The sequence below is a fragment of the Rhincodon typus genome, chromosome 18 (genome assembly GCF_021869965.1).
Source record: "Rhincodon typus isolate 14 chromosome 18, sRhiTyp1.1, whole genome shotgun sequence".
Classification (NCBI taxonomy): Eukaryota; Metazoa; Chordata; class Chondrichthyes; order Orectolobiformes; family Rhincodontidae; genus Rhincodon; species Rhincodon typus.
The window spans coordinates 32,097,409-32,122,004 of NC_063349.1; the positions used below are offsets into that span (position 1 = coordinate 32,097,409).

General features: G+C 38.9%; 1 protein-coding gene across 1 annotated transcript in view; it reads left to right on the top strand.

The window, feature by feature from the left end:
• Positions 1 to 9,878: 9,878 nt before the first annotated feature.
• The window catches only part of LOC109921643 (suppressor of tumorigenicity 7 protein homolog), a 167,845-nt gene continuing 153,127 nt past the window's right edge, over positions 9,879 to 24,596 (top strand). The window contains exon 1 of the mRNA XM_048607903.1: positions 9,879 to 10,580. Within this exon, the coding sequence (XP_048463860.1) occupies positions 10,430 to 10,580 (151 nt within the window). The 5' untranslated portion in view covers positions 9,879 to 10,429. The remainder of the gene's footprint in view (positions 10,581 to 24,596) is intronic.

Here is a 24,596-nt window from a genome sequence, read left to right on the forward strand (position 1 = left end):
CTCTAAGGCCTAATCCTACTTTCTCCCCATAACCTTTTGATCCCATTTGTCCCAAGTGCTATATCTAGCCACCTCTTGAATATGTTCAATGTTTTGTTATCAACTACTCCTTTTTGGTAATGAATTCCACAGGTTGACCACTCTTTGGGTGAAGAAATATCTCCTCATCTCCATCCTAAATGGTCTTCCCAGAATCCTCAGACTCTGGACACACCCACCATCGGGAACGTCCTCCCTGCATCTACCCTGTCTAGTCCTGTTAGAGACTTATCAAATTCTGAGATTCCCCCTTTACCCAGCCTCAACTGAACTCCAGCGAAAACAATCCTAACCTAGTCAATCTCTCCTCGGAAGTCAGTCTTGCCATCCCTGGAATCAGCCTGGTAAACCTTCACTGCACTTCCTCAAGCAAAAGCATCCTTTCTCAGAAAAGGAGACCAAAACTGCACTAAATATTACCCTGCTGGTTAATTTTAAAGTATGTTGACATAATTTTCAAATCCTTAAATGTCAATAAGAACTTACTGAACTGGTAAGTTTCAATCTTGTGGTATATTGAGTATCAGTCTAGTAAATATGATGAAGTAGCTGAATTTATGAAATATTCAATGGTTGCTATCATTACAAATTGACTTTGCAGTAAATGCAATACTCATTACTTTTACTGGCTAAACCTTACGCAACATAGAAATGGGCCAACTGCAGTGATTTCTGGTAAAAATTATCTGCAATACATTGGTATGCAACTGCTTTGAAGTATGCAACTGAGCATGTCCAAACAGGAATATGATTATTTTATGCCACTAATAATCCAGAACAAACAAAACTAGTTTCTTGAGTCAAACACTACTTCTAGTATAATACGATCCAACTACTTCTCCATTAGTTAACTCCTATATGTTAACCCATGTAATATATACCACAAAGACTAGGTCCTTGTTGAGACAGGTATCACGAAGTTTATCAACCACACTATTTGTACTATTATAAGATCTCAGTTTTACACACAGTCAGGGTTCTATACTTACTAATATTATGGCTGCATGACATGACTGTATCAATACATGTGGCTGTCTCTTTGACTATACACTGCAAAGACTCCACTGCACTGAACTGTGAAGATGAGATAAGGGCCTTTTATACCAGAATATTAAACATAGTGATGGCATCTGTCTTAAAAGTGCACTGCCTGGCTAGTCAGGATTTTGTGCAATTATACAAATAACGCAATAATGTTATCCACAGGAATTCTATTTGTAATTGTGGACTTTGAAAGGTTTATACTATTTGAAAATTAACTACTGAAAGTATTAAAACCGAGGATTTTTTTTTGAGCATCAACTAACCATCTGAATGGAGGCAGTGTGACTCCAATTTGCCATGATTTACAATTACTGTTATCAGTAAGTCCTTACTCAGTATAACAGTTTCATTGAGAATTTACAAATTCGGTGCATAAAATCTGAGAAAAGCTAGGAAAGAAATCTGCTCCATATTAAAGAACAAGGATTCCATTGAGACAATTGATTTGTATAAAGAAATTATATTGATGACTTTTTAAAAATAAAACTGGAATTGTGGAAAAAAACAGCTTACATAATTAGTGTGTGCCTGAAACTAAATGTGATCTGAAAATGAGCAATCTGGGTTCGCATGATGATAATTAAAGTTGGATTGAAAATTACAGCTGAGCACTCACATGCTTAATCACCATCTCAGCTATGAGGCACAAAAATATGGTTAAAATAAACTCACAAAGAGGACACTTTATTACATGCAGACTGGTCAACAGATTCGACTGATGACAGAAGCCTCTGAAAGTTATTAGGTTCATCAATCTTCTACTAAGAGCTCTGTTAAAATAAAGCTTTTGCAATGCTGTGGAGTTCTCAAGCAGGTTAAACACTAGAACAGTTTGTTCTTTAAACTCATCAAAATTTGTTACTTTGGCTGACAAAGGTAACTATGTTTTGCAGATGACAACAGTATATCAGTCAATGTGGAAACTTTAACAAAGTTTGGTTTGTTTTTATTGTTGGAGTTAAATGGAATGGACAAAAAGTCTGTGTGATTAGCTCTTAACCACATCATTTCACACCCAGTTGGCAAAGACCGTTCTAAAACTGTATTGACAAAGCTCCTTTGACTTTTCAATTTGTTCTATGGTTTGTCACATTTGACTAGGATCTAGGCATCAAATTGCAAACCAGCAAGTACTGTCAGATAAAAATAAAACATGTTAATTTAGCTTTAAATTTGCAGAAAGCAGTTAAGTTAAAGGTCCCTGTTTGACCTTATCAGTTTTCCCCTCCTTCTAAGCTACTTACTAGCTTGATCAAAATATTACTCCTAACTAGTCTAAAGCAGTTCAACATTCATTTAACTAAATAATTGTCGTAATGATAACTTGCAATTACAAAGGCACAAATAACATTGTCAAAGTTTCCAAAAATCTTAAGTTAATAAAAATAATTTCCTCCACTAGTCTATGCCAGAATTATAACCTTCTCCACTTATGAATATGCACATATTTCTCCAGGTCCAGGCGGACCTGGATGTATACACATACAGATTATTGAAGGTGGCAGGACAAGTGGAAAGAGCAGTGAATAAAGCATACATTGTTCTTGGCTTTATTAATAAGTACATTGAGTACAAGTGCAAGGAAGTGATGTTGAACTTGTACAAGACACTTGTTAGACCTCAATGGGAGTACTGTTTACAGTTGTGAGTGCCGCTTTATAGGAAAGATGTAAATGCATTGAGAGTGCAGAAGCGATTTGCTAGAACAGTTCCAGGTATGAGCAACTTCAGCTTTGAGAATAGATTGGAGAATTTGTGCCTATTTTCCCTAGAGAGAAGGCTGAGAAGAAATCTGACTGAAGATTTCAAAACCATGAGCTGGATAGACTCAGTGGATCAGATGAAGTTGTTTCTGCTCGTAAAAGAAATAAGAGTGAGAGGATGTATATTTATTGTGATGTGCAAATGAAGCAAGGGTGGTGAGAAAATAACTTCATCACACAGTGGGTCATTAGGGTATTGGAATACGGTGGACTTGGGTTCAATTGAAACACACAAGGGAGCATTGGATGGTGTTTAGGATAGTAATGGTGTGCAGGGATATGGGGAAAAGGCAGGAGATTGGCGCCAGATAATACAGCCAGGCTAGATAATGGAGTTGGTGCAGGCATAATGAGCCGAACAGCATCATTCAGCCCTGTAATAATGCTATGATTTCAATAATTTTCTGGCAGCATTTTAAGAGATAAAGACAGAAAATGTTGGAAATACTGAGCAAGTTGGGCAGCATTTGTAGAGAGAAGAAAAAGAGTTATTATCTTAGATTGATAGCTTTCATCATGACTTTGACCATTTATTGCAATTACATACGCTAATTCAATGTGAGAATAGTATGTTGAGTATAAATATTCTTCCTAATCAATAATGCGTCTTCTTTTCCTATCTTTCCAGAACAGCTCTTTATACAGGAATATTTAACAACAAATCCTTATGTTCCTCAAGCCAGGTGTCTATCACTAAAACATCATATTTCCTTGGGCTATCTGTATCTAAGAATTGATGAGTCAATGTGCTGAACACTGTGCAATCGTATATGTGCACTGTAAGTTTAAAAAAGTAATGAACTCTAAATTACGTGGCACTCATCAAATACCGTTCTATTTCCTACTCCAGTCCTCCCAATATTATTTGACCTTGGTATTCCTCTCTGGTGTTATCCCTGCCAAATTCATTTAAATCTTCCCTAATAGCAATAGCAAAACATCACAAGCAAATGGGTCCCAGCTTTGTATAGGTGCAACACATCTGGCCTGTAGAGTTCCCATCTCTCCCAGGACTGACCCCACTATCTCAAGAATATAAAGTCTTCCTCTTTTACCATCTATCCTATCTTCCAGTTTTTAATCCCTTTTTGTACTTTAGTTTTACATTTAACTATGTCTGGTACCATGAATAATCTGGATGTTACCTCTTTTGAGCTCCTGCTTGCTAATTCCTTCCCTGATGTACTGTTCTGGATTCACATTTGCAGCTGTAGATGTACTAGTCTATTCACCTAACTATTGAATCTCCTATCAATAGTGCTGTTCCAGCCTTCTTGCTGCATGCTGCAAATGAACTATCTCTTACGTCAATATTCAGAACTGAATACTCGTTAGAGAGTGAGATGTATTCAGGGATCTTCTCACTACATGCTTACTACTTCTTGACTGCCTAGTGGTTATCCATTACCTTTCTCCCTGCACACTATTAAGCTGTGGAGTAGCCACATTTGTAAACAGAGCTTTCAATTGCATGGATCTATTGCAGCAAGGCCACCTGCTACTCAAGTTCCAAAACCTGCAACTAAAAGTGCTTCAGCTGACAACATTTCCTGCACATATGGTTATCAATGACACAGAAAATTTCCTGGAATTCCCACATGGAACAGGATGTTCAGGGATTAGAGCTGCACAAAGAAGCGTTTATAGCATGACAAATTGTACAGATAAAAGTAATGAACTCATAGCCATTACTGAGATGTGATCGTAAGTGACAAGGGTTGTGAACTAAACAATGCAGTGTACTTGAGTTTTAAAAAGATAGGCAACATGGAAAAAACATTGTGGGTTACTGTCATGATAAAGGTGAAGGAGAAAGGATCTTGGTCCAGATAATCAAGATGTAGCATTGGTATTATGGATCTAAGAAATAACAAAGAGCCGAAAACACTGTTGGGATAGTGTTAGATGAAGAAATTAGAAGAATATGTCATGTAAATCCTTGGAAACTTTAGCTTTCTATATAGGATGGTGTTAACAATTGTGGTAAATATGGACTGTTGAACTTTAACATTCATCATCTGATTGAAACTCTTATGCACAACAATGAATAAAATGGTTTTAAGTAGGCAAAAATAACATAAAATAGTTGTCATGATCACCTGACCACATTTTGAGGCAAGTCCAGGAATCATGTGAAAATATCTCCACTGAAATTATTACTTTATCTAAAGACAGACAAAAACCAGACAATTGTATCAGCCTCAAATTCATACTTCCTTTTTTTAATTCACAGTTTTATGATAATTTTATAAAATGGAAATGAAATGTTGCCTGTGGAGTATCCAGAGACAATTTGGTCAGACTCGGGAACCTACAAATGAATCCTATTTCAATTGCTACTTTTGAGTAGTGGAAAAGAAAGCGAGAAACATTAATTTGTGACAATAAGAACTACAATTTTCGTTCACTTTCTCCCGCTCTCTCTCTATTTCTATTTCTTTTTCTCTCTCTGCCCTTGTTTCTGTCAGTCACTCCAAAGATGGCACTTGATGAAAAAGCAAATTGACAAAACCAAGAAATTGAAAATATCTACAACTTGACCACTGCTAAGGATGCCAATCGAGAATTAAACAACTGTGGTTTCAGGGTAAAAATCTAACACACCTACCAAACCAAGGACTTTTAAACTGTATAACTTTTACCTTTCCTGTCTGTACCAGACACTCCCCTTTTCCAATTTAGTACCTGTGTTTGTGTGTGTTTGACATCATGTTTTATTCTTTTTCTTGGGATTAATGGGGACGAACATCACTCTTTCTTTCACTTAATAAAATATTGCTCCTTCATTTTGACCTAGTTAACTTCACTTTGCATATTGATAGCTGTGTACTGAAAAGAAGTAAAGATACATGTGGTGGCCAATATGGGGGGTGCGTTAAAAAGGGGTAGCTGAATTATTCCTCCTCACTTGATTGTACCACTGGGTAAACTAAATTGACAAAAAAATTGCTTGGAGGATGAATCCATGGAATGCATCTGAGTGTCTAGAACAATATGCCAAACAACCAATTAGAAAACTACCTATTTCAGATCTAGTATTGTATAATGAAACAAGTGATAATAAATAACTTTGCAGTAAAGGATTGTCTGGGGAACTGTGACTATCATATGATGAATTAGCAAAGACTGCAAAATATATGATATCAAATTAGTATCTTTATTGTGACAATTGAGTACTTCTTTAAATAGTTATTTCTAGTTAGTAGTTTCTAGTTTTTCTATTATCATGGACTTTCAAAGAATCAAAACTTCTCACTCCGGAAAAGTTACACAAAATACTTTGCATAAAAACTGGCCTCTAAACATCAATAAAAACTTTATCAGAAGTCCAGCCATATGATTTGTTTACAGTCATACACCTATGAAAATTTATTTAGAAACTCTTGCCTCCTGAATTAGGAGTAAACACACTTTTTCATGGAAATCTTCCTGTTATAAATTGCAGTTTCCGAACTATCAATCTTTGTCATGACAAAGTCCTTGTTTAGGATTCACATTTTGCAGCAACTTGATAAGTTCTTTGCTTGAGTCTAGGTTTGTATGGTGCTATGCCTATTGGAGTTGGATTGTGTGGAAACGCTGGTGGGTGTGGATTGTTATCTTCTTCACCCAGAAAATTAATGTTGACCTGTTCGTTTCATTCACTTGATAGTGTGGGATTTGGTTTAGCTGGACGGGTGGTTTGTAATGCAGAATGATATTAAGCATGTGTTCAATTCCTGATGTTACCATAAAAGGATTCTCCTTCTCAGTTTCTGTTCTCACCTGAGGTGTGGTGATCCTTAGATTAAACCACCATCAGTTGTCTGTCTCTAATGGAATAGCAACCCTATGGTCTGATAATACAATGGTGACTTTACATTTTAAAACAACTTCATTCAAATCTAGTGATTCTTAATGTTTAACACAAAATATATTTTGAATAATAAGTTGCATCAAATAATTGTTTTGGCCATTTTGGCAGCCTTAACCAGTTCTATAAAATCATCCACCCCTCTCATGCTATCTGCTCTGTCCTATGTGCTGCTCATTTTATTTCTTCCATATCACTCATGCCATTACATTTCCACTCTTTTCATCCCCATCATCTCATCAGTCCTGTTCCATTCCTCATGGAAACAATCTCTCCAGGCAGCTTTCGCATGATTAAAAACAAAAAAAAAATTGTGAACGCTGTAAATCAGAAACAAAAACAGAAGTTGCTGGAAAAGCTCAACAGGTTTGGCAGCATCAGTTCTGAGGAAGGGTCACTGGGCCCGAAACGTTAATTTTGATTTTTGTTCACAGATGCTGCCAGACCTGCTGAGCTTTTCCAGCAGTTTACATCTGATGTTGGAGCCTCTTTACATTTGGTTGGGTTTGTTCACATTACAGCCGCCAATTGTTGGAAACTGCATCTTCATCAAGTGGTCCAGTTTTCTGTACATCCCATGTGCCTCCACATGCGCCAAGTACCTCACATTAAAAAAAATCCATCAACCCCTTCCAGCTGTCAATCAAAGCAGTCTGGACAGGGAACAACAGTATTATTACCATGTATAAGTTTCATATTCAACTTGAGAGCAACATGGTTAATTCCATAAGTAGGATCTTCAAATTAACCAAACAATTTCTACACAGAGGATGGTTTACAGTGGAATGAACTTCCTGAGGAGGTGGTGGATGTGGGCACAATTACAACATTTAAAAGACAATTAGATAAGTAAATGAATAGGAAAGGTTTGGAGGGATATGGACCAGAAGCAGACAGGTGGGACTAGTTTGATTTGGAATTACTCTCGGCATGGACTGGTTGACCGAAGGGTCTGTTTCTGCGCTATATGTCTCTATGACTCTAAGTATGACAGTGATTTGGTTGAGGCAAACTGGAAAATTTGATTAAAGGATATAATGGTAAACTAGCAATTTCAAACATTTAAATAAGTAATTCATAATGTTCATTGCATATGTATTCTCTTGAGTGAAGAGTGGTAGAAACATGGTTAGCTCAGGAAATTAAGAATGGCATTAGAATTTGAAAACTGGCTAAGTGTTGCCCAAGAGTGCAGTAAGGCTGAGGATTAGGAGATTTTAAAGAAAAACAGTCAGCAAAAGGCGACCAAGAAATTAATAAAAACAAGAAAAAAGTGAGTAAACCAGCAAGAAATATATAAAGTAATTGCAGCAACTGAAATAAGTATGTAAAAATGAAAAAAAGAACTAAATGTGGACTCCTTAGAGACAGGGACTGGTGTTATTATAATGGTGAATAAAGAAATAGTCTAGATATTAAATATATTATGTCAGCCTTCACAGTAGAAGACAAAATAATGTATTGGAAATTCAGGCGAACAAGGATTCTAATGGAGTAAGGATGTTAAAAATTAGTATTAGTAAATAGAAGGAGCTGGATAAATTAATGGGACTAAAAACCGACAAATGCCCTGAGTTTTAAAAGAAATGGTTGCATATGGTTTATCTCTTGTGATGTGTTTAATGGCTGCTATAAACTAAAGTGAAAGCACTTACAGGAGCAGTAGAGATCACATTACTATGACATGTCAACCAGTACAAATACTTCTTTAAAGAAATCCCACTTCTCATTAAAAAGTAGTTGATATGTACTATTGTTTACAATTACAAGTTATTCAATATTCATGCTCAACAAAAAAAATCATTAATTAACCAAACAATGTGTTAATTCTAACTCGTCCTACTTTCTTTAGTTTCTGCATCTTTAAATTGTGGAGTTTTCTAATTAGGTCACACTTTTTGTTTGGTTGTCTGGAATCTGCTCATTCCTGGGGCGATGTTCCTTCTCCAGGAAGTTTTGTTCCCATGGTGAATACATGATCTATGTAAGATGCTTGACTTTCAATTCAATGAGCAGAATCTTACCAGAAGATGTGGGTGTTAAGAAGTCAGACAGAAAAATATTGCAAGATCAGAAGAAACAAGCTTTGTAGAACCCCTAGAGAGTAGAAGCAGGCCATTTGGCCCATCAAGTCCACACCAACACTCTGAAGAGCACCCACCCAGACCTAGTCCCCAACACTATTCCTGTAACCCTTCATTTCTCATGGCTAATCCACTTAGCCTGCACATCCCTGGATACCATGTGCAATTTAGCACGGCCAACTCACCCTAACCTGCACATCTTTGGTCTGTAGGAGGAAACTGAAGCACCCAGAGGAAACCCACACAAACACAGGAAGAATATGTAAATTCCACACAGACAGTTGCCTAAGGCTGGAATTGAACCCAGGTCCCAATCACTGTGAGGCAGCAGCACTGACCACTGAGCCACCCTTCTTAATATTGAGAAAATATAGCCTAATTCTGCAACCAAGTGTTGAACTTGGGATCAGAATCTTGCTATTCAATGGCGAGACATTTGTTTGCATGTATTGTTATCTAATTTTGCCTCATTGATATTCAGTTTCTTACTTTTCCAGGTGCTGTATAGAAACTAGACAGTGATAATTCTCAGTGTGAGAGTCACAGCATGTACCTGGCAACTGCATCTTGTTGCTTGCACCTCTAGGCCTCCATCTAGGATAGCAGTCACCAATATCTCAGGGCACGCTCAGGATCCAGCGACAGCTCACAGCCCCATCCATGGAGGATAACATTGGACACCTACCAGCTTCACCATACCCTCATGGCACATCTTGAATATTGTGTGTAGTTTTGGTCTCTTTATTTATGAAGGATGTAAAAGCTTTGGAGATGGTTCAGAAGAGGTTTTCTAAATTGATAACTAAAGTGAATGGTTCTGTATGAGGATAGATTGGATAGTCTGGGCTTGCTGTCATTGGAGTTTAGAAGAGCAAGGGATGACTTGATTGAAGAGTATAAGATCCTGAATGATTTTGACAAGGTGGATGTGGAAAGGATGTTTCTACCTGTGGAACAATCTAGAACTAGAGGGTAATGCTTTAAAATTAGGACAAGGTTCTCTCTAAGGATTGTATGACTTTGGAACTCCTCAGAAGGCAGAGTTATTAAATATTTTTAAGAAAGAAGTGGATAGATTAATGTTAGGCAAGGAGCTCAGAAGTTATCAGAGGTAGATGGCAATGTGTAATTTGAAACACAGAGCAGCCTTGATTTTATTGACTGATGGAACGGGCTTGAGCAGCCAAAATGGTCTACTTCTACAACTATTTGAATCCACTTACAGAAGCAAGTGACATGACTAATAAGCCAGCCAGTACACTGCGTACAAACACATTTCATCAAACGTAATGGATTACATGGTTTTTGATCTTCCAGAATTCCCTAGATTCTATAACAGACAATGCGTACAGTTGCACTGTTTCCCTGCACCTTTGGCTATAGGTGCAGTTGCACTCCCTTTCTGATCTCTCTCTGCACCTTATTGCTGCCTATAGGCGCAGTTACACTTCTTCCTGGTCACTCGCACTCTTTGTATCTTACAGCTGCTTGTGGGTTGTTACACTGTTCTAGCTGCACTCCAGCTCTCACAGTCTACATGCTGTGATGACAGTGTTGCTGTTGCATGATTTGAGTCATGAGGCAGGATTGATCCCAGAATACACTGTGGTCTGGAGTTGAGTTTGAGCTGACAGTAGCAGCTGGAAATGGCTGAAGTGGGCAGCAGTCTCTTAGAGCAGCTCAAATCCTGTATCGTCTGGTCCTGGACGTACTTGTGGACGCTGTGGTTTTTTCTGATGCTTTTCCTGGTTTACATCCTGCGGGTTCCTCTGAAAATCAACGACAATCTGAGTACAGGTAAAGGAAAGGGAAGGCTCTGCTACTCCGCTGGGGGAAAGAGAAGTTTAATTAGTTTTTTTTGTCCTTTTTTGGGAGTATTGGGTGTAAAACAGAAGCGAGAAAATCGCGCCCACTTACTAAGCTATACCCGGTGATGCAATTCGCTAAATCACCCCGTTTGGAAACAACACACAATTTCACTGAAACTCTCGGCTTTCACAAAAACAAAATCGTGGTGAAGATTGATACAGTGCGCAGAATGCAACTCTTCACTGGGTCCTAAAGCCTGCAACGAGAATGATCCCATACTCTCTCCCTCTGTTTCCCTCTCCAGAAACAATGGAAAGGGGCTAAATCCGCCTCCCCTTTCTCTTTCACAGGACCTGGAAAAAACAAGGCAGATATTGACTCTCAGATCTCTGCTCCGAAGGCTTTTATTTCAGTCCAGGCTGACCTGAAATAATTTGCTTTGCAATTTCTCCTTTGTCAGTTATGTGGGAACTGGATACTATGTTTCAGGGTTAATTTATAAGGGGCTGCTGTGAATAGATTTTTAACCATCCACAGACTGTCTTGATTTTTTAACCTTGTTCACTGGAATCTCTGGTCCCCACTAATAATTTTTTCTTCTTTCCTTTACCACTTTCTCACTTTGTGCCTTTGTTCCCTTGCTGACTTTTTCTGTACCCAGCACATTTTTACATGTCTCCTCTTTCCTCATAATCAAATTTATTTATTAATTTCCTCTCTTCCTAGCACGATTTTTATTTCATTCTTTCCTCTTTCTATTTTTGTCAGCCATTTTTATTGCTGCTTCGTCTCTGATTAAGTTTTTTTTTGTTTTCATTTGTTTTTTTTTCATGGTTAAATCATATTTACTGCCTCAGGCTTGAGTTCATGTATATTTGAATAACACTGACCATTGTTGAGTTAATGTTTATGTGTGAACATGATAAACTGGTGCTGTGGGTCACAGAGACTTCACAACATTAGAATTATGGAAAATCCGAACAAAATGCCAGCAGAAATGTTGTAGTGCAGCAGAAAGGAAGAGGTGAGTGAAACAGTTATTGAGTGAGTGTGAGTGAAATTTTTAGCTGGGCCTGAATCCCACATTTACAAGAAAGCGTTAGTGTACCTTATGTTCTACAGATATGTTGCCACACAAAATGTAATTGGATTTCCTGCAAGTTCTACGTGGAAAGCCATATTATGCACTGTTTGAACAGAGGCATTATGTAGTAACAGGCAATGAATTATGCTGCACACCCCTGCCAGGTTTTGCCAAACACAAAGCCCAGTTCAGTTGAAACTGCTGCCTGTGTATCATCCCAATAGTAATGACAGCTCACTCATCATCTCATCCTTATGCACTTCCATGGGTTCCATGACGTCAAATAGAATCACTAAATTCAAAATCCTTGTCCACATTTGCAGATCCCTTCATGACTCATCTCTCTCATGTCTGTAACCTCTTCCAATCTCTTATAAACTTCCCGAGCACCTCTGTTTGCCACATTCTGAGCACCTGTTCCTCCGTTCTTAGCGTTATCTACAACTCTGCTCTACCTTCTAGAGTTCTTATTCCAATCATTTTTGCCATGTTACTTCTGTCTTCAGCTGTAAAATATACCTTTTCAACTGAGCACTCAGATGTCTGTTTTTACGCAATTGGTTTTCTACAGCAACTGTTTCTTCTCTGTGGAGTGTTCTGGGATTGATTTCTGTGCAAAAGGCACATCTCTGAATTATTGCTGCTAAATTGGAGCAGTATCAAACTAACCTATCCTTTTTTAAGCTCCAGAACCTAATTACAATACTATAAATGTTGTAGTCAATTCGAGATTAATTTTGAGTGATGGAGATATGAGTTGGCAGTTGCTTGTAAATATCTGGGTTTGGGTCAGAAAACAATAAGAATAAATGTTTCTTTAATGTAAAAGTTGACAGTTCGAAATACAGCAACTGGAGTGTGACACAAATAAATTGTAGGACAAATTATCTAAACTTTAAAATAAAAGTACCATTAACCAAATGTTTTCAAAAACTAAAGTATTTAAATTGTATGAATGTCTACGTTATTTCAATCAAAAATGTCACGTTATTGTGTTGTGTTGATAATCTTACTGAAGATTCAAGATATTTTTGTTTACAAGAGTTGTAATGATTGTCTTACCATTGACTGTCCTTTCATAAAAAGCATGTTATGATCTTACAGCACTGCTTTGTATTACTTAGGCTTTGCTTTGAGAAACGATGAAGGGGAAAGCCTCCAATTTTTGATAAATGTGAGCTTTTAGATCTCAGTTGGTATGTTATGGTGTGATATCTAACAAAGAGTGAGACAGACAAATTCCTTTCGTATATACAACATTAAAAGATGAAGAATACTACAATTGTTACAATTCCATTTAAAATTGCTTTGTCAATGGATACTTACACTTAATACTTTCTGATCAAATCATTTAAATAAAAACAATGCTCAACAATTGAATGGTACTTTTGTCAAAGCTAATATAAATCCATGTTTCTGTAATTAAAATGAGGGGTGAAAATTGTTTTGTATATGTATTTCTCAAATATGATTCCAGATTACTTTAATGTATTATGTTGCATCATGATCCTTTCAGTAAGTTGAATCATATAATCATTGTCAGTTACATCATAGAGGAAGGCCATTTTGTCCACTGAGCCCATGCCAACCACGGTGTATCCATCCAGCCAAATCTCAGTTTCCAGCTTTTGGTTGATTGCAGCAGCTTAATTACTTTTTAAATGTTACAAAGGAGTGGTAGAGGCCGACCTTATCAGCAGTGAGTTCCAGATCCCCAGCAAGCTCTCAGTGAAAAGAAATTCTTCTTGAATCATCTGTAAACCTTCAACCTCTTACCCGAAATCTGTGACCCTTAGTCATGGACCTCTGAACCAAGGGGAATAGTGTTTTCCTATTCTCTGTATCTAGAGCCCTTAGAATTCACTCACCATTCTAAACTAGAACTTTATTGCCGTTCTTTCACTTTTGCTGTGTCAAAAGTCTGGAACTCGCTTCCTAACAGTGTGAGTGTACTTACACCAGAAAAACTGCAGCACATTAAGAAGGTAGCCCACCGTCTCCTTCTGCAAGTTTGGGCAATAACTGGTGACTTTGCTGGTAATGACCATAAGACATAGGAGCAGAAGTTAGGCCATTTGGTCCATCGAGTCTGCCCCGCCATTCAATCTTGGTTGATAAGTTTCTCAACTCCATTCTCCCGCTTTCTCCCCGTAACCCTTGATCCCCTTGATAATCAAGAACCTATTTATCTTGTCTTCAATATAGTCAATGACGTGGCCTCCACAACCTTCTGTGGCAGTGAATTCCATCGATTCATAACTCTCTAGCTGAAGAAGTTTCTCCTCATCTCTGTTCTGAAGGGTCTTCCCTTTACCCTAAGGCTGTGCCCTCGGTTCCCAGTCTTTCCTGCTAATGAAACATCTTCCCAACATCCACTCTGTCCAGACTGTTTAGTATTCTGTAAGTTTCAATTAGATCCCCCCTCTTCCTAAATTCCATCATGTATAGACCTAGATTCCTCAAACGTTTCCCATATGATAAGCCTTTCACTCCTGTGAACCTCCTCTGGACCTGCTCCAGGGCCAGTACATCCTTCCTGAGGTATGAGGCCCAAAATTGTTCATAATACTCTAAATGTGGTCTGACCAGAGCCCTATAAAGCCTCAGCAGTACATGTCTGCTTTTATATTCTAGTCCTCTTGAAATAAATGCCAACATTGTATTTGCCTTCCTAACTACTGACTCAACCTGCAAGTTTACCTTGAAAGAATCCTGGACTAGGGCTCCCAAGTCCCTTTGCACTTCAAATTTCTGGATTTTCTCCCTATTTAGAAAATAGTCTATGCCTCTGTTATTCCTACCAAGGTGTACGACCTCACGCTTTCCCACGTTGAATTCCATCTGCCACTTTTTTACCCACTCTCCTAACCTATCTAAATCCTTCTGCAGCCTCCCCACCACCATAATACTACCTGTCCCTCCACCTATCTTTGTATCATCTGCAAACTTGGCCAGAATGCCCTTAGTTCCTTCATCTAGATCATTAATGTTTAAAATGAAAGGTTGTGGTCCCAACACTGACCCTTATGGAACACCACTTGTCACTGGCTGCGATCCTGAGAAGGACCCTTTTATCCCCACTCTCCGCTTTCTGCCAGATAGCCAAGCTTCTATCCATGCTAGTGCCTTGCCTCTAACACCATGAGCCCTTATCTTACTCAGCAGCCTCCTGTGCGGCACCTTGTCAAAGTTCATTCTGGAAGTCCAAGTAGATAACATCCATTAGCTTTCCTTTGTCTAACCTGCTCATCAAAGACTTCTCTCAGATTTGTCAGGCATGATCTCCCCTTGATGAAACCATGATGACTTTTCCCTATTTTACCATGCACTTCTAAGTATTCTATTATGTCACTGCCTCCTAAGGTTTCCTTCATCTAAGCTCCCTTATCGAGTCTGCCTCATTGCACATCACTAAATCCAGAATTGCTTGTTCCCTAATGGGCTTCACCACCAGCTGCTCCAAAAAGCTATCTCGTAGATATTCCACAAATTCCTTTTCTTGCAATCCACTACCAACCTGATTTTCCCAGTCCACCTGCATATTGAAATCTTCCAGGATCACTGTAACCTTGCCTTTCTTACATGCTTTTTCTATCTCCTGGTTTATCTTGTGTCCCACAACCTGACTACTGTTTAGAGGCCTGTATGTAACTCGCATTGTGGTTTTTTAAACCTATGCTGTTCCTCAACACCACCCACACAGATTCTACATCATCTGACCCTACATTGTTTCTTGTAATTGATTTAATTTCATTTCTTACTAGTAAGGCAATCCCACCCCCTCTGCCCCTGACCTGTCTTTTTGATAGGATACATACCCTTGGATATCTAGCTCCCAGTCCTGATCCCCTTGCAGCCACGTCTCTGTGATGCCCACCACATCATACCTGCCAATTTTGATCTGTGCCGCAAGCTCATATACCTTATTTTGTACACTGTGTGCATTCAGATACAACACCTTCAGTCAGAATTTACTGTTCTACTTCTCATTTTCATCCCTTTATCCAGTGTGCTTGAAGTTTGATTCCTAACCCTTTCCAATGCTCACATCTCAGGACTGAAAATAAGCAAAATATTATGTCTAGATCTGGTCAGACTGTCCTCACACACTGCAGCCAGTTTTGTTTAGACTCTCCCAGAGCACTGGCTCCAGATCTGATCAAGTCCGTCCCAGCAGTGCATCCAGTTCTGGTCAGACCAATTTTGAGCATTGTGTCCAACTCTGCTCATAGAGATAGACACTCGATCACTGGAGGCAAAACAAGGTACAACCATGGGGCTAAAGTCTATTGACAGGAGTTATGAGGAAAGACTGGAGAAACTTGTGCTTGTCAACCAGGAAAGGCAACATGTAAGGCTTGATCTTGAAAGAATATCCCATCGTAAATTAGATGGAAAGAATTGGGATAACAGGTTAATTCTATGTCTGTCACACTGTGGCAAGTGGTTCTCACCAGGTTATATGTACTGGGTATTCAGGTTTTCACCATAAATGCTAAGAGGCATACTTCAGTTATATGGATGGGAGCAGAACATTATAAAAGAATGTAGACAGGTTTGGTGAGTGGATAAAACTGAAGCAGATACAATTTATGTGGAGAACTGTGAAGTTCTACTTTGGTTTGAAAGAGATGCAATTTTTCTTTATGTGGAGGGACTGAACATAAGCTGTGGCAGAAGCAAAGGAATTTAGGTGTACATGTCCACAAATCACGAAAAGCTACAAAAAGAATTGGAAACATCTAATAAATGCTGCTCTTTATCTCATAGGAGTTGGTGTACAAAAGTGAGGAAGTGATGCTTTAATTTTACAAGTCTTCAGTCATGTCGCAACTACAGTACAGCTATGTATTCAGTTTTGACCATTGAACTGCAAGGAAGGTATATTGGTCTTTAGGTATTTGCCAGAATGATGCTAAGGCTGAGAAGGTTAAATTATGAGGCCAGTTTCATGCTTGTGTAGAATGAGGATAGCACTTACTTATGGCAAGAGCCTGTAGGTGTGGAGTCTTGTAGATATTTTCTAATTAACATGTTCAGGGATGTTATCACGTACCTCTGGAGCAGGCAGGATTTGAACCCGACTCTCCTGGCTCAGAGGTAGGGACACTGATGTGCCTTATCTGTGAAGTTAAATAAACTTCGTATCACTGAATACTTTAAACTGGAATGTATGGAATAAGGCATATTTCTGAGAATTGTATATTCCTTTAAATCTTTGAGCCAATTGTTGAAATCTGATGCAACGTCGACGAATTAACTCTGTTTAGATTTTCATAGTTCCAAAAGCAGTCTTGTGGCACAGTAGTAGCATCCCTGCCTCAGAGCCAGAAGATTTGAGTTCATGTTCCACTCCAAGGCTTGATGACCAAAGAAGGTGCATTCATAATACAGGCAAATGTGTTTAGTAAATCCTTCCAACATGTGCCAGTGACAGGTGACAAAAGTGGGGGTGATTCCTGGTCAGTCATGTGGTAGAAAGATTGTTGGAACCTTTACCATCACTATCTGTAGCTTCAGAATACAGCATGTACGTAAAACTCAGACTCCTTTGGAAGCCTGTTGACTGGATGGCAGATTGGATCCAATTGAGGCCAATAGAATTCGATCCCAACAGAGTAGAATGAGGACCTGCCCCCTTGCCCTATCTCTGCTGTAGGGGCGATGGCTTGGACCTACCTGCAGACAGGTAATTGAAACAGTTCCAAAAGTCCTGGAGCATGCAAATGAAAGTGCTCGCCATCTCTTTATTCTGGGTCCATTTAAAAAAAACTGGATGTCAGTCATAGAATCATACAGCACGGAAAGAGACCCTTTGGCCCAACCAATCCATGTCAAACATAATCCCAAACTAAACTAGTCTCACCTACCTGCTCCTGGCCCAAATCCCTTCAAACCTTTTCTATCCATGTACTTAGCTGAGTGTCTTTTAAACATTGTAATTGTGCCTGCATCTACCCATTCCTTCCTCATTCCATACGTGAACCACTGTCTATGAAAAAAAAATTGACCCCATCTTTTTTTTAAATCTCTCTCCCCTCACCTTAAAAATATGCGCCCCTGTCTTGAAATCCCCATCCTAGGGGAAAGACACCTACCATTAAACCTTTCGATACCTCTCATGATTTTACAAACCTCTATGAAGTCACACCGCAACCTCCTATGCTCCAGTGAAAAAAGCCCCAGCCTATCCAGCCTTTCTTTATAACTCAAACCTTCCATACTAGTAACATACTGGCAAATCTCTTCTGAACCCTCTTCAGCTTAATAATATCCTTGCTGTAATAGGGTGACCAGAACTGGACACTGTCATGGGTGATTCACCACAAAGATGTCCTCACTCCGTCTTTATAGAACAGAGAACATAGAACATAGAACAGTACAGCTCACTACAGGCCCTTCGGCCCATGATGTTGTGCCAAACTTTAACCCTAACCCTAAGGTCTATCTAACCTCCACCTCGACCTTATACTATCATCCATATGCCTATCTAATAGCCGCTTAAATGCCCTTAATGAGGCCGACTCCACTATCCTTTCCGGCAATGCATTCCACGCCCCTACCACTCTCTGAGTAACGAACCTACCTCTGACGTCTCCCCTGTATCTACCTCCACTCACTTTAAAACTATGCCCCCTCGTAATAGCTACCTCCACCCTAGGAAAAAGTCTCTGGCTGTCCACTCTATCTATACCTCTGATCATTTTGTGCACCTCTATCAAGTCACCTCTCATCCTTCGTCGTTCTAAAGAGAAAAGCCCTAGCTCTCTCAACCTTTCCTCGTAAGACCTTCCCTCCATTCCAGGCAACATCCTGGTAAATCTCCTCTGCACCTTTTCCAATGCCTCCACATCTTTCCTGTAATGAGGTGACTAGAACTGGACGCAATACTCCAGATGTGGCCGAACCAGGCTTTTGTAGAGCTGGAGCATAACTTCACGGTTCTTGAACTCGATCCCTCTATGAATGAAAGCTAACACACCATACACCTTCTTAACAACTCTATCACCTGGGTGGCAGCTTTGAGGGAACTGTGAACATGAACCCCAAGATCCCTCTGCTCCTCCACACTACCAAGGATCTTTCTGTTAACCCTGTATTCTGCTTTCAAGTTTGTCCTTCCAAAAGGAATCACCTCACACTTTTCAGGGTTAAACTCCACCTGCCACTTTTGAGCACAGCTCCGCATCCTATCAATGTCCCTTTGTAACCTAAAATGTAGGTTACATTTATAAATGCAACTTATGTGATAGTCAACATTAGCTTGTCATGTCAGGCTGTTTATCAAATATCCAATTTTCACTGGATAAACGTTGGAGAGACTAGATCTCATCTTTTGTACTTCTGCCATAAACTCTGTCACCCCACTGTGGGTTTGATTCCGCACCCCAGACAGTTTCACATTGAATCAGGTTTTCAGTGCTTTGGTGTCCTATTCAACTTTAAGATAAATTTCCATCCTCATGGTCTCCCTCACAAACACCATCTTCTTCCATTTCCATCACACCTGCCTTAGACTGTGGCCGCCGCTTGTGCACTGCTGAAATCCTCAGCTATAACTCCATTGCCCTCTTACTCTCTCATCCTGTATGTTTCAGAAACATCAGTTCATTCTCTGTCTGTGCTTGTAAACTAGCTCAGCTTACCTTGCTATATTGGTATGCAAGCATCCCATGTCAGAATGAAAATATTTGTCTGTGTTTTTAAATCCCACCATCATCTTTGCCCATGTTTATTTATTGAACAAACTCTGTTGCATGTGTATTTGTTATCTGGAGTTTGTTTGGAAGAAGTTGTAAAGCCAGTTATTCACCTGGTCTTTGTGGAAGTGTGGAATGCCCTTTATAAAAGCAGTTACCTTTTTTTTCCTTTATTCATTAACTGGATGTGGACATTGCTGGCTAGGCAGCAATTATTGTCCATCCCTAATTGCCCTGAGGGCAGTTCAGAGTCAACCACATTGCTGTGGGTCTGGAGTCACATGTCCGCCAGACCAGGTAAGGATGGCAGTTTTCTTCCCTAAAGGACATTTAGTGAACCAGGTGGATTTTTCCAACAATTGATTCATGATCAGCATTAGATTCTTAATTCCAGACATTTTATTGAATTCAAATTCCACCATCTGCTGTGGCAGGGTTTGAACCCAAGTCCCTGGAATGTTATCTGGGTCTCTGGATTAACAGTCCAGCGATAATGCCACTAGACCATTACCTCCCCTCCCCTGTGGTATTAGGACAGGTTGCTTTCCGTAAAAAATGTCTGTAGTAACCATTCGTCAGACCTTAAACGCTTAAACATTTGAATGTTTCCTTTGTGTTTAAGAAACTCTTGAAGCTCACTTGCGCACATATGTAATTTTGAATAATATGCCTTAGCATCTTATGATTCTGATAAAGCAAAGTGTACCACACAGTGCATTGTCTTGTACTGAAACTCACCATTTTGATATCCACCTCTTTACTAATTTATCTTCTAGAGTGCTGTTATCTGTGTTCTTCAAGTATTTAAACTATACTTTGGATAGAACTCATTGTTAATAAGCATTTGTTGACTTTTAGGACGTTAAAACTGGAGGAGATAATGACTGAATTAGTCTAAAATGCAGGATGTGTGATCTTGGCTTCCTTTTGCAGTACAACAAATCATACATGCCAGTTTTCAGCCAATTCAATTCACACCCTATGATAATAAGAAACTGCTAGCAATAGTACAGGACCAGCTATTATAAATACTATGGCCACAACAACATGTCAGAGGTTAGGAATTCCGTGGTGATTAATTCCCCACCGATCTTCCCAAAGCCTGTCCACCATCTACAAGGCATAAGTGAGGAGTGTGATGGAATACTCCCCACTTGCACGGGTGTAGCTCCAACAACACTCTCAAAGCTTAACACTATTTGGGACAAAACAAACTGGTTAATTGGCACCACATCCATCAACTTTAATATTTATTCCCTCCAATACTGCGGCGCAGTGGCAGAAGCATGTACAATGTACAAGATGCATTGCGGTACCTCATCAAGGCTCGTTCAACAGACTTGTGACCTCCACCACCAAGAAAGTAGATGTATGAGAACAGCACCAGCTGCAAATTCCCCTCCAAGCCAATATCACGCTGACTTGGAATTATATTGCCAATCCTTCAGTGTTGCTGGGTCAGAAATCCTGGAACTCTCTTCCTAACAGCACTGTGGATGTACCTGCAAGATGTACCTGCAAATGGGGCAAGAAAGTGGCTTACTATGACCTTCTCAAGGGCAGTTAAAGATGAACAATAAATGCCGTCCAAGACACAGACATCCACATACCTTGAATGCATCAATTTTGAAAAATTGTAAACAATACAAAATGGTAGGAAAGCGGGAATGGACTGCTTGTTTATGATAGAGTGGCTGGGGAACTATGGGATTGTGTAGAAAAAATTCGTTCTTAGAAAAAATGTGAAACAATTTCCTACAGATGGGTACAAGGAATAACAAAAATGAAAGATGCTTTGTGAATCATGTTGAGTTAACGTATGGTGACGTTCAAAGAGATCTAAACGGAACCATTTATCAACAAAGTAAATAGGGGTTGAATCATCGTATTTAGTAATTTAGCAATTCATTATTGTAAAGGGCAAAGGCTGTCCAGTGCTCTGGGTTCAGCAGCCAGTCGTGATACTGAGGAGTAAAGAAAACATCCCAGTGTGGGAAATGTTTTGAAGGAGGCTGATTCCTTATGTAAGTGGAACGCTGTGAATGAGAGGGGCTAATCCATATCCTATTTATTGTCATACTATTAATGCAGGACAATGGGACAGACATACAGGCTTGTAAAAGGCACTTTAGAGTTCAGGACTGTTAATTGCATGGGAACATTGTTTCTCTTATAATTCAGTGTTCTGCTTTTGATCTGATTCGGTATCTCTTCAAAGTGAGATGTAGCAGATAGTCTTAAGACTTTAAGGTCACAGATCTGAAATGTTAACTCTGTCCCTCACTCCATATATGCTGCTAAACTTGTTGAGTTTTCTGCTTTTGTTTATAATGTCAAAGTTGTTTGTAATTTTTGAGCGAAACTCATCCACTTTGCTGCCCCGAGAGGCTAGTTTGGAGATTTAAGAGGATGTTGCTGGGAAGGCAGCAGGGTCTCCTTATTATACCCTGTCAACCATCAAATGCCCCCTCCTGCCAAATAGAAAAGAACAAGCTGGAAAGTGCTTAAGTAAATAATTAGGAGAGTAGTTAAGTGGTAAAGAGATATTTGTAAGAGGCAGTAGAAAATGTGATGGAAAAAATCAAAGAAAATAAAAACATTTAATTGTGAATAGCTGAAAACTTGGGAGTTATGATGCAGGTAGAAAGGGAAGCAGAAACGATTGTCAGAGTAGCACCGGTTCCAGGAATGTGGCAGAATAGAAAAGCAGCAACACTAAGGGTGAGAACAATCCTGTAAATAAAACATTCCAATGGGAGTCCCCACACAACAACAAATTCCTTTCCTCCCTGCAAAACACCAGCAAATCAACAGCAGTTTTATCCAACAATACGGAGGATGTTATTATTAAGGTTTGAATTTATTGAAATCAGTATTGAGTGGAAGGCTTTATCTCAGAAGATGAGATGCTGCTTGTTAATGTATTGAGCATTTTTGGAAATAATGCGTCAGAGAGGTCAGAATGGGTGTCATTTGAGGAATTGAAGGGACAAGCAATGGTGCTCAGAGTTGTATTTGTGAAAGCATTATCTGTGTTTGATTTAACTTTGGTAGCAAATACATTATGGAAGCCAAACAGAGATTAGGTGACCACTTTTCAGTACTTCTTCATTCTGTTCGTTTTCCCATTTAAACAGTTCCACACAATCATATCAAATTAGAAGTAAAAAAAATTCACATATGAAGTGGATTAAATTCTCGACTATGCCCTGTGTCAGCAAAACTGGTATGTGTAAAGTAAGAACCAAATATTGCAACTTATCTTTTTCATTGTCTTGAACCAATCCCAATAGCTCTTTAGTTTTAGTCATTTGTATGTGGTACATCTTCCAAGAACACAATTTTTAAAAAATTCTATACCTCTTCCATACAGAGAGAGATGGAGACATCTTTGTGAATATTTATCCTACCACTCAGTGGCACAGTGAGTTAGTTCATCTGGAAATTAACTACCTTCTGTGGATCAGGGAATATCCTTTAATTAAGCTGAGCCTATGAATGAAATTGAACATCAATATATTTCAGTTTATCAGTTGATGCGTACCTTTATAATAAAGGAAATTCAGCTAGGTTACTCATTCACAGACAGAGTCCTCTGGCGAGTTTTTAAGATCCATGGAGATGATGACGCGCCTTCAGTAATTAAATTGTGAACAGAATGAGATTAAGCAACTATTATGAAAGACAAAGGAGGCAGAAAGCCAAGCAGAAGTATTTTCACTATCAAGTACTTGCCCACACATAGTTTAAGAAAATTAGATCAAATTTGGAGACATCATTGGTGACACATTTTATTTAGATTAGAAAGGGGCCATTTGAACAGCAAGCAACATGGATTACGTATGGAATTTGGATCCATTATCCAGCATTTCCATAGCTCGTAGAAGAAGCCAGGTAGAAGATCTCAGGTGCAGAAATACAGTAGTGTTAGACGGGTCTGAGGTGGACACTGAGGCATTGAGCAATAACTGTAAGTTGAAAATGTGTTTGCTCACTGGTATGAAGATGAAGGACAGGACAGAATGGATAGAAAAACTTAAAGAAAGATAAGGGGCCCAAATGGCATCTGTGTTCACTGACAAATTACTGATAAAGATAGAATTGTATTTAAGATTTTACAACAGGAGCTAGGCGCCAGGTTGATAAACAGAACCTCAATGGCTTGCACAGGATAATTTAGCATGATAATATGAGCAAAAGGGAAATGGATCAATGGGACTTAGACGATAAGTTACTAAGCCAGAGGCTGCTTGAAAGAAATCAGAAAGGAGTTAACAGAAGCTTTGGTCACAGTTTTAAAAAGTCTCTGAATAAGCAAATTATGTGAGGGAGAGTAGGTAATATAACAGCACTTATTCAAGAAGGATTAACTAGGTAATATAGAGCACCAAGTCTAATGTCAACTGTGCAAAAATCTCTTAGAATCCATAAATCAGTGCAAGTTTAGTGAATACTTAGAAATGTGTGGAATAAACAAATAACAGTCAGCGTGAGCTTATTAAAGGCAAATCATGTGAGACAACGTTGTGGACAATGGAAGGGAGTTGGAGGAAGAAATATGCCGATAACTTAGGGAATTAACTAAATAACATGAAATAATAATTGAGGGATTTTAATTCCTTTGCGCCTTGATATTAATTAGTCAGAAGAGGTGGGTAAAATGAAAAACACAATGGAGTTTTTAGAGGACTCCTTTCTAACCTAGTATGGGAAATGTCGGACAAAAGATGACTGGCTATTGAATCAGGACATGGGGAAAGAATGAGAATAGATAAAAGATGTGAAAGGAGAGGACCATGCAGGTAATAGTGACCATGATCTGTGTTTAAGATCTCGCTAGAGAAGACATTCCACTAAATATGATGAAAAACAGATAAATATATATTAAAACAGCTGAATTTGAGAGATTGAGCACAGATCATAAAAAAAGGGCAACAATATTAGCAAATAATGATGTAGAAAAACAATGGGAAACATTTAAATGGTTTTCAGTAGAGTGCAGGAAAAATATATTCTCCTAAACAAAAAGAACAAAAACTAGACTAAAATCTATGTATGAATAAAGACATATAGGAACAAATGAGGATTAGGAAAGATGCAAGTATTTAATATATAGAAAGACAATAAGAATCATACAGTGTACAAAGAGATAACTTTAAGGTGAGAGGGGAAAGATTTAAAAGGGACCTGAGGGGCAACCCTTTCCCACAGAGATAGTAG